This window comes from Mizuhopecten yessoensis, unplaced genomic scaffold (assembly GCF_002113885.1).
Source record: "Mizuhopecten yessoensis strain PY_sf001 unplaced genomic scaffold, ASM211388v2 scaffold9847, whole genome shotgun sequence".
Classification (NCBI taxonomy): Eukaryota; Metazoa; Mollusca; class Bivalvia; order Pectinida; family Pectinidae; genus Mizuhopecten; species Mizuhopecten yessoensis.
Genome location: NW_018408252.1, coordinates 3,164,422 through 3,176,584, shown reverse-complemented (window position 1 = coordinate 3,176,584; position 12,163 = coordinate 3,164,422). Strand labels below are relative to the sequence as shown.

The following is a 12,163-nucleotide window of genomic DNA, read 5'->3' as shown; positions in this document are numbered from 1 at the left end:
AATATTCCTCTCGCAAAAAAATAAAAGGTTACAGTATGTGTAGGGTATTTGGAAACATACAATATTAATGTGTAGCGCCAGACACGTGCCACATCTGTGATACTTTGAACTCTGTGACTGTATATAGTTTATATCATGCAGAATTATCATTACGAATATTCATTATATTAAACCTGAATTAGCATACTTTCAGAATTATTATAAATGCTAATACCTCAGCGAATGTTTGCAGACCACACTTAACTAACTATATATGGGTCTACACCACTATACGCCTGTATTCACTCCGCACATCTATACCTGTTACAAGGACCTACAGGTATAACCGCATCAGTGGCTAGATACCTACCTGTCAGCAAATGAACTCACCTGAATGAATATACCTGTACGTACCTGAAAAATCAAGACATATAATACAAGGGTGTCGAGGGAGCCGGTTGATACCCTATAGTAATAGACTCTAGCTATTGTGAGATTTTGTCTTTACCTGGAATACTTTTAAACGCCTATTACAGGTAAACTGAGAAAAAGGTGTATTTATCAACGGTTAACGCGGGGACCATTACTATTGCAACAGATCCGTGTTTGGTGTAAAATTGAGTGATATAAAATAGACAAACTTTAAAAAATAAAAAATTGTAGCTCGTTTAAATAATCAGCTTCGTCATATTAGGAGGATATACGTGCTAAAGCGGACGCACTACTGGAAAAAACTATTGCGGATACATAGCCACCACCTGTGTTTTTGTGTAAGTCACTGTGACAATCCAATACTCAACCAGGTTTACGGTTTATCTGAACAACGGAAACATTTGGGATAACGTTGTATGAAATATACGGTGAAAGTTTTCAGAAGAGTTACTATAGTTAACCTAGAATTGGTTTTGTGAGCAAAGTGAATAAGGAGAAGGTACATCGGAGACATCCTGGATAGGGTTACGCAATTTTACCTGACAGAATCAATTCACCACAAGGTGGATTGAACCTTACTGTCCAACTGGCGGTCACACTCGGAGAGACAATGATCTACACGTTAACACAACAGCAACTCAACCCCGGGCTGACTCAGCCCTTCACGCAGGGGACCAGTCATGGATTCACACAGCCCCTCACCCAGGGGCTGCTAACACAACAGATTAGCCAGCAACTTACCCAGCAGCTTGCACAACAGCCCGTCAGCCCCGGGCTCAGCCCGGGGGTAAGCCCACCAGGTCTCAGCCCCGTAGTGACTCCTCCAGGTCTCAGCCCCGGACTAAATGGTGCTAACGGCCAGTTGGTCAGTGCGTCCAGCCCGGGGGTCAGTCCTATATCTCCCGTGGCACCAATGTCTCTTCAGCCCGGAATAATGCATCTTATAAACTACGGAGACAAGGACCTGGGACTTCTACTTTCACAGAGGTAAACTTAATACAAATTGCACGAAAAAGATTCGTAAGGCGTTGACATACATGTATTTATAATAGAACCCCCTTTTACAAGTTTCATATTTTTAATATGGAGATTTAATATATTTATTCTTAATTTTATACTTTTAAGTACAGATGTGTAGTCTCGCTACACCGTCAAGCTAACAAGAATTAAATGGACGAGTTCTAAAATGTAAATAATTACTCATATCCCATCCAGTATTCCTTGCCTGACTGATTAAACTAAACATAACAAGATTGTTCCCTTGTTTGAGAATTGGAGAACCAACATCTCAAAACATACTTTATGATCATCTCCCCAAAGAGGGCTATGTTGAACCAATATTTACCTTGCGATGACAGTGGAAAAGTTGACAATACTTATCTCCCCTGTCTACAGGTAAACATAACCACAACGTCGGAGCTATAATGAGCCGATCAAATATTTAAACTCGATCAGCCGGCGATGTACCGTTATGTCAAACAGATAGGGGAGCTAATATTGACACTACCGACCGTATGGTTTAGAATTAAGTTAATTTAACGTTAAATAATGGGTTAGTGTAAACCAGAAGTTCAATAAAAACGGGGAGAAGGTTAATTATAATTGTAATGACCATTATTGATACAAACTTATCCTTTTACTGTGTATATCATCCTCGACCCAATCGGTTTTTTAAATCTTTTGAAAATGTACATACCGATTTTCATTTTACTAAATACGTGTATTATTTGCATTCATTGGCTTTTCAAAAGAAGGCGCATGCTCACTTGTGAAGTGACTCAATCAAAAACATGTGTGACAAAACATGAACAAAGGGTTAAATACAAGTGACAAAATGGAACAATATCCCCCTTCTGTCAGCCCCCTCCCTACCCAACTTCTATACGTATCATGTTTAGTGTGTTCATGTTATCACCCAGAACAAGTAGTCTCCCCTACTTGATAGTGTTGACACAAGGTAGGCCCCGCCAGATAACGATGTGATATATGGCTAGCCCCTAATTCTTCTGCACCCGTACAGGTCCTTTATTGGTGTTATATCTCATCCGTACGTTCACCTGTGACCATACCCGTCTGGGGACTGTGGCCTTCTGTACTAAAAACACACGGTTAAAATGTACATCTTTAACATATCACTATAAAATGCTACAGTGCCTTCTCCGCTCATGAAAGCCGAATCGAATACTTGATCCATGTTGGATATTTGCATATTTGTTTTTCAAATGTTGTTCCACTGAATCCAATTCATCATCAGTAGGCTGGCACATACCGTCCAGCGTGTGATGACAGCAGATTGTTGTTCTTGTGAATTCAAAGATAGCAAGGGAACAACCACTGTCTGCGCAATCCTCAATTTGGGTTTCCGTTAAATTTAAGCAATATTGTTATTGTTATTTTTCTAGTATCAAATGAACTATGTTTTTTTCTGCAGATAATTTATACAACAAGAGAACGAAAGTTCAGGAGTTGAGAGCGAGACAAATACGACATATTTGTGTAGGGACCCGTAGAACGCCTGGTAGGGCATTGTTCTATAAATAGGCAGTGCTCCTAAGAAGCCCATCTCTCTCTTTGGCACTTTGTGGTTGACCCCATTAAACAAAGGGTAAATTACGATTATACCCTGATGTATTGGCTGTACACATTAAGACATCGTTGTATCCTGTTATCCCTTTACGTGATAATAGACCCGTCTTGTAGAACACGAAGAATCCGCTTGATCCTGCTGAGCCTACAAGCTTAAGGTTAGAATTGTGAAGCGTATTAAATCTGTCAAGTAGAATGCTTTATACGTTGTACTGTTTGTATATAAATAATATTTAGTCAGTTTTAATGCAGATCATTAAAGAAAATATGTCAGCAACAATTAAAAACACTGCAAATTAACCTCAACCCGTCTTTTTTACTGCCCTGCTCAGACGACAGTAATGTATTTAATTAAGCAGTAGATAGACACTAACTTGTGCAAACGGGACTAACCATGCATGTTTCAGTAGAATCTCGTTAGAGGTTCTAGAGGTCATGTTCCTGAAGCTTCAAAATTGCAAGATAAAACTGAAATCAAAGATATATATTTATATTAAATAGTGAATAAGACTAAGACAAGGATCAATGCTGAGCCCTGAAGTATTTTATTACACTTTTTAAATCAAGACTTTATCGAGCAATTGAATTGTAAATTCGATTGCTATGTCCACAATAACCTGCTATGTTTGATTTCATGAACGGTAACCAGACAGAAACCAACATAACCCTTTTTTCTGTGTTATGACCGACATTATACCACCTTGCAAGAAGCCGTGTGTGGTAGGCGGTCACTTCAAATTTACTTGGCTCCCGTTAAAATGTAAATGACAACTTATGTATGCAAAGTTACGCAAGAGAGCTACTGTATTTTGAGTCATTTATTGAGATTTATTTGCAACCTTATATTTGACAGCCATCTAAATCACAGATGCTGTTTCGAACATGTATCTTAAAAAGTTCTCAAGCAGCACCTAGCTATTTTGCACTTGAAAGACTCGGGACATCATTTAATAGATATCTTAATCTTACGATTTGTAAAAAGGCAATTTGTTTTTGGTTCAATCACAATCGTTAAAAATCCACAGTAGATCAACCAATTTGAATCACAAATATACACGATCAGGCATGGTTGTTTACACTTGAGAGACACGGAAAACCTCTTTATTTGAATTTTGAAGTAATTTCAGTAAAATGCTATCACTTTGAAAGAATTCAACGCAGGAATGAACATAGATGTGTCAGGTAGATTTTTTTTTCTCCATGCGGTTTATGTAGAGTTTTAATTCGAAAACATACAAGCTCTTCATTTTTTGTACGTAAATTAATTTGATGTATATTAATTATTTAAAGTAATTTAAACATTTCAATTAATGGAATCGGCATACATATATAAATAACATTTGGTAAATTGATAAAACCTTCATGTGTGTGTATTTTAAACACTCACTTTACTGTACTAAGTGAAATGTTCACGTCTTTAGGCTGTACATGTAACACGTGGCAGACCGAACAAAAAGTGTTAAAATCGACCAAAACATGACATTTACATCAGTGTTCAACGGCCCGTGACGGAAACTTAATTAATCTTTACACTGTTATTTCGCTGTCATCAACATAGATTTAGAGTAGTCCACTTATTAATGGGAAAAGGCTGGGGAATAAACAACCTTAATATAAACACATCTAAATAACGTTAACACTGCATGATTCTCATATACCACAACAGGTCAAGCGAGACTCTGTTACAAATGAATGAAGTTTGCTTAAGATGAACAACGCTTCATTGAAGTCCCTCTAGATTTGGTCTAGGAAATTTAGTCCTTCGGTCTAACGTTATGGAGAGTATGGGGGAAAGTTAGCAATACATACTGAACGGAAATGTCGACCTTGCAATATTCGCTGTCTCAGCAAGTTCTTGATTCTTGCTCATGCAAATTGTGTCTCGCTGTCAAAGAAATATTCTTGACAAGAAAGCAGAAAAAACCTGTCCTCTAAACTCAAATGCATTACAAGCTTTAAACCACCTTTGTCGTACAATTAGACATGTCGTATGATTTATTCAGTAACGTAAATTAATAATTTTGACTGTCACCGTGTTGTTCATTATTCGTAGCCTGTAGGCTTAAATACGCGCTACAATTAAAGGTGATGCATGTATGTAATGCATATACTGTCACTTCAAAACATTTGCATACATACATATATATGTTTGATACATGTACGAATAAAGGGCTACCGATACATGCGTATATAGAATGGCAATTTCAATTCCGACTTTCTCCATACAAAACAAATGTTTCAAATTGAGTCCGATATTTACCGTTACCAAATTGTAAACAAGTGTATATCCTACAGTGAAGTGTGTGAGAGTTATTCCACAACGCAGACTATTGCATAGTGTAGCAATAACAGTGAAATAAACAATAGGGAAAGGGGTCCATTTTGTTCCCAGTATTAGAATTTTGCTGAAGGTCAATGTACCTGCGGAAGCTGATCTTAACCCGGCAAAGTCATTCAAGGTGAAACTAGCAAACGAGTATTGGTGACCGGCGTTGACCTCTGTATAATTGCGTAGAACCGGTTGCTACGTATATTCTATACGTCTGAATATGGCTTATAAGTACGGTAGTTCCTAGTTACCAATGCTGGTGTCTACTTACCTCGTCCGAGACCTAGATAATTTTTGACGGACGCGACCTCAAGACGTCCTCTGAGTGTCCGAGGTGAACATCACCTTATGATATACATGTGTGTGACGCGCCAGACTTCTCCACTCGACAGACGGTGTGATGTCAGAAATAATTACAAATGAACCCTCACTTGCACTTCTGCAATTCGTAAGCATTACATAAAGGCGAATCAAGCTTCCTCATATAAGTTGTTTTTGTTTTCTTTCTAAACATCTGCTAAAAAATATGAATATTTTTGTTATCTATTGATGGGGATCACATGGGGATCACATAAAATCCGGAAAAAAAAGAAATTGTGAAATGTTAATTTTTCTACGACAGCGTGAAGTTACGATTATAAATCATTACATACAGCTCACAAACAGGTAAATTTTATTTTCTAACAGTTAATCTATGACTAACAATGATAATTGGACTCCTTATCGTGATCTATTGACTACCATTAGTATGACACGTGTACAAGTGCATTTGACCTGAACGTAGAGGGAGGAAGTGCAGAGTGTCTGATGAACTCATGTTTAAATTATTATTTTATAACTCCGGAGACATATGACCTATGAATCACTGAAAGTCACTTTAGTGTTAAAGAAAAATAGATATATACGATACATATGTTACAGTTTCAAGGTCAGAAAGTAGGACGTCGTTCTAGAAATGACGATTCAATGAAAACATATCTTAATTATGATGTTCCCAAATTTGCGTGGATCAAACTACATGCATTATAGATAATGTGGATACTTAGACTGACTTAGTGGTCCTGTATGGTAACAATTATATATAGACATGCTATACACAACGTGTAGTCGGGGCATATATACATTTGTATATAATCTTCTTTCGAATGGGATAATTTTGATTTTGATAAGGGCATAAGTAAATATATAAAGGTCAATCATTTTACTTAATAATTGTAACAAGAAGATGTAGTTCAAAATTTAAATAATCTAATATATTGCAATGACTCTAGTCTCTTAACACATAAGGCATTTGGAGAGACATAGTTCTTCTAAAAAAGTTAGCATTCAATTTACCCAGTTATTGAAATTCGCAGCGGTATCTGCAGGGAAGTTAACTTTCAATGAACCCATTTGATAGTCAAATATTGAATTGTTTTCTTTAATATGACCTATAAATAAAAATCTGCTGAACAAAACTTATATCAAAAATAGTTTTTCGATTTCAAAATACAACCAACCGTGATATTGACGGCTATTTATAATATGACATTGTTTTTACATTTGGCATTAATTTATAGATTATACCCATAAACCGATAGATCAACCTAAGATTACCTGATACAGGTGACTTTTCGTTTTTAAGATAATATCATAAACTGCCCGAAGGGAATATATCATTTAGAAAAAGAAACAAAAACCCACGAAAATACGACTTTCCCTTATCACGTTTAAAACCTTTAACACACTGTGCTCGACCTGTTATGAACTTATTATTATTTTTTATTGTTATTATCTGAATTTAAATCTTCATAGCTGACGTGTCTTCATCCTATTCAGAAGCAACCCGGAGTGATATTAAGTTCTCGATCTTGATGTTTGCGTAGACTTTGCGTCAATTTAACTAATGTATACATGTATTTCGAAACCGTCATCCCATCATAATGTGTGATCATGATAATGTTTGAATAATCCCCCTGACTATTGACAAAACCAGGTACAAAAATAGCTGTAACCATACAGGACTGTACTTAACCATCACGACTCCCACACATGACTGGTTACCGGGTATTTCTGACGATACGTAATGCTTATTATTCACCTGCGTACTCTGCATTTAATCCTAATTTAGCGGTGAGTTTTTTTCTATAGAAAAACAACAATCGATTAATTTGTAAGTAAAATATGTTTTGGTGTATAGTTATACTTGACAGGATATGTTCGTTGTCATGTTGAACTCATGAATTCATCTAATATTAAAATCGTTAAATAACTCTGGCACGAACACCACTTACAAATAGGTCCATCTGGGAAAACAGGAATGATAAATATAAGTATATACAACCTGTTTCAGTATATTTGTAAAATAAAGCTTCATTTTCTAAACCTCTCTATTTTTAGGCTTTTAATTTTCTCTAGAATGCATCCATTATCTGTTTCTTTATATAAAAGTCAATTCATACACAAAAATCAAAACACCCTGCAGGTCGGTGATAGACAAAAGAATACACAGCATATTTATAATGGTTGATGTTGTGTTCAGAAAAGCATACTTTCTTTTCTGCAGGGTGTTTCCACATTAGTTGCCTCTCACAACATCCAGTCTGCACACATGTAACAGCAGTTGTATTCTTTTCTCAATACCTGACACACAACTAGTTAGCGTCAATGTCTGTTTTAAAAATGTAACTCCAAAGGCGCATGGCCGTTGAGTCCATTAACGCGAAACCGTTTTCACACGATATGCTTCTTTCTTGATATGCATTGTTTAGGAAAAGTTTTGAAACCTTTTACGTGCTTTTGATATCATACACTTTCAACCCCTCTGTCAACTTAAAATAATCGTATTCAACTCAACCATGTTTTATTGAAATCCCGAAATTGAAGACGTACATGTATATATTATGAGGCCTTAGCTGTGAGATGAGACATGCTCGTTTTATTTTTCATCCGTCATTGATGATTATTATCTAATCTGAAGCGTCTTACAATTGTGATAAACAGATGCTTACATATGTATCATCAAAGGTCGTGAGTATGCACTTGTAGTGCAATTATGTGACTCTATTTGCCAGTATGCCGGGCTTAGGACAGGGTTAACTAACTAGACCGTCTATATTGTATGTTCTAGAATATGTTCTGAAAAAAAGTAATATTCTGAACCCCCTGCATGACAACAGAATAGACCAACNCCCCCCCCGCATAATATAATGTATTCGGGTTTTCTATTTTTGCCAGTAATCAGGGTCTAAGACAGGGTTACTCAATAGTGTTACTCTGAACCCCATGCACTGTCATCTTTTAAGAATTGGGTTTTCTCTATTTACCAAGAGTTTATCGAATGAATAGATATGTTGTATTCTATCCTGGCGATACAACGGTTAGGTTTTGCTCGAAGCGCTGTAAAGAAAACAAATGTCATTATTATGCTATATTTCTTAATAGGGGTTGAATCCGTAATCCGATAGATGCTTCTATCTGTAAATCCGCGTAAACTCAAATATTACATACTGATTTAACAACTTAAGGTATTTGAAAATCAAAAAGATCTTTTTGTAGAAAGTGTATGTTCACTTGTCCTAGAATCATGTATGTTCATTTTAAGAAATAAACTGACACTACAGATGTACTTCTCCTATATATACTTCCGCATTCTGCAATTTAAAATCCTTTTATATGACGTGCACCTTATACATTTCATTTTCTCTTGATTTCTCGCCAAACGCAAAAAGACGAAGCTTAGTGAATTATGGCATGGTAGATTTGACGGGAGTATGACCTGTGTCATTCATGAAATACATATTCCTTATAAACTTGTAAATATATTCCCCATCCTTTAACACTGATTGTATCTTGTCCAAAACCCCTTATATATAGCAGATGCTATCTCGTCATTGTCGACCTGCTTTAGCATTGAAATCACACAAAAAATGGAGAGAATCTGGATACCCGGTAGCTCTAATTACACGTAGAATATATTACGAGGCCCGAATTGGGGGGAGACGTCTGTAAAGTTACATATTTACGTCACTGAAAATGAGCCACTGAGCCACTGAATTAAATATCAAGATAACTCGACTAAATTGCCTTGAAAACATTTGTCGACTTTCTTTCTGATCAATCGTGCAACGTAGTTATCTAGAGTGTATTTAACGCTTGACAGGAATATGTTATGAAATGTATCAGTTTCTTTGAAAAATATATTTATAAGTGAGAAAAATCTCATTTAGAAAAAGCCAGTCGAAGTCGACATATCGCCAACATAATCCTCTGAGAAGTGAATTTACGTCGAGATAGAAAATGCTCGAAATAAACGATATGAATATAACATCATAAGAGTCAAGTATATCAAAGGAATGTAAGTGAGAAACATCTCATTTAGTCAAAGTCGACACATCGCCAACATAATCCCCTGAGAAGTGAATTTACCTCGAGATAGCAAATGCCCGAGATAAAATGAGTCAATGATATCAAAGGAAAAACATTGTTTTGTGTAAATAAAACATCTCCCTCCTTTATTGTTACTTTGTATCTTCATAAACACATTTACTGACAATGTCGAGGTTGTATAAAAATGATGTCTGAAAGAAAAACATTTCAACACCTATATAACATATAAGTTTCTGATAGACAACATAATAGCTCTGTTCTAAATATAATGATACCTTATATAACACCATACACGACAGAAAAGCTAACTCTCGGTATGCCTCGCGATGTCGTCAACGCGTGAAATGAGCTGGTTATATCTTTAAATTGAAAAAAATTCCCGTGACATCGTTAGCTGAGTTCGATTATAGTCTCAGTATAAAAATTAAAGATTTGTCTCAGGCCCCGAAGTCAAGGCCACCGGTGATATATATGTATAGATACATGTACAAAGATACAAGGTTTTTACCTTGTGTAAACCTATCGGATATCATTTAATCTGAAATGAACATTTAATATACTGTTTTTAGGTAAATAGACAAACAAAGCTATAGCAAATATATAATTTTTTCAATATAAATCCGTATGATTATGACGTCATGATAATGATGACGTCACGATCACAGTATTACAGCCTCACAACTGACTCTGGTAGGTTCGTAAATGTTGTGGCGATAAGAATATCATAGTTTATCTCGTGATTTTGGTTACATTGTATGACTTGGAACCATTGTCCATGTCATACTCGTTCTAACCTTTGAATTGTGTTTTATCTGACTCTTTTAATAAAATCGCTCAAACGACTACGATCTTTAAAATGCAGTTTCGTAAACAGAGTAACCTCACAGACAAATCAAGGTAAAGCTCTGAGTATGAGTTTGATAGTCTCATAGCCAAGTGTTCGGTCGTTCATTAGCTAAAACAAAATGAAAAATAAGGTTTCATTATAAATATTGAATTGTGTTTTCTATATATCATTAATTTCTTTTGCAAGGTGCATTGACAAAGAAATAGTTTAATCCACGGCAGTATGACAAATATTTTGTCCATGTACTGCTAATCTTTATTTCAATCTTATATCGTGGTACTGTGATAGTATACAGAAGATAAACAGCAGTTAAAAGACTAATAATCTATCATTAAAACAAATGACGAACACAAACCCGAAGGAAAAATATTTCCACAAAATACGCCCTCTCAAACATAACAAGAGATGCTAGGGATCCCCTTACAATACATAAACTCGTTGTAATTTATGCCGAAAATTAATTGTGAATTGTTCGCTGGTGGCTGCAGGGATGTCCCCCGTAACCCTGCTTATTTCCCAATTTCATTTCGTGTCACGAGTTTGCATCTCCTGTGGCAAACTAAATATTAACCTGTTAACTGACTACCCCCTCTCGTTTTTATTTACTCACTGTAAGCAGACAGTCACTTATGGGGTGTATTTGTGTGTCAGTCGGAGCTCCGTTCTCCAAAGAGCAACGAGGCTCCTGAAGGGGCGTTCACAGGCTGTTTTGTCTATATCCCAATACTAACTATAATAGTTTTTAAAGGGACTGAACCCTATTGTTTTTGCTCTATTATTCAAAATGTATTAACTTTCCAAGGATGCATTAAGAAATTACCCATATCGTACATGTATATACAATGCGAAAAGACTTTCCCGAAAAATAATGATAAAAATCAAAAACCAAAAGAATACACAATTGTTAGAAAACATTGGATGGTTCCTTAATCAGTGAACATTCTATCGTGTAAGTATTCTGAAACATGAACCATTTCCAAGTTAATTTGAAACTGTATTTGAGGTAAAAGAAGGTATAAACGTCACACGTGTACAAGTTATTTCAACAGCTTTAAAATGTTTATTTCACATAAATATGCTTAATGACATTTTATGCATCAATAAGATCACTTTCAGTTAGCGAACATACGTTGTTTACCAACATGTATACGCGACCTCATATCTGATATCTACCTTGTTCGATGGTCGTTCATGTAGCAGGATTTCCGGGTAATTATTCAGTTTATTTCAACGTAAGAGGATAATCTTGAAATTTCTCCGACTAACGACTCTTCGCTTCATCAAACAGTTACGTATGCGTAAATATTAATTCAAGCAGCATTCAAACGGAACAAAATCGAGTAGTAGACGCAGGGTTAGCATTCATTACAATGATAATCGTACATCATCGGGCATTTCCGGCAAGCTCAAGAAATAAGTCGCACATTATCGGGCATGTACGGAAACCCCGGAAAATAATGCTCGGAATTTTACGGCAAGTTGGAATGTATTACATATGTACGTAGGAAATTCCGATATAATTGTAAACATTTATTAATAATAATAATAATAATTCGAAGTTCTTATATATATTTATCACAACCTAGTTCGTAGGTCGTCTCAAAGCGGTTCACATATTATTA

The 12,163-nt window shown here is 35.9% G+C and overlaps 1 protein-coding gene across 1 annotated transcript in view; it reads left to right on the top strand.

Moving 5' to 3' along the window:
- Positions 1–266: 266 nt before the first annotated feature.
- Positions 267–12,163, top strand: part of LOC110458835 (receptor-transporting protein 3-like) — a 32,104-nt gene continuing 20,207 nt past the window's right edge. Inside the window, exon 1 of the mRNA XM_021510788.1 lies at positions 267–1,398. Within this exon, the coding sequence (XP_021366463.1) occupies positions 1,022–1,398 (377 nt within the window). The 5' untranslated portion in view covers positions 267–1,021. The remainder of the gene's footprint in view (positions 1,399–12,163) is intronic.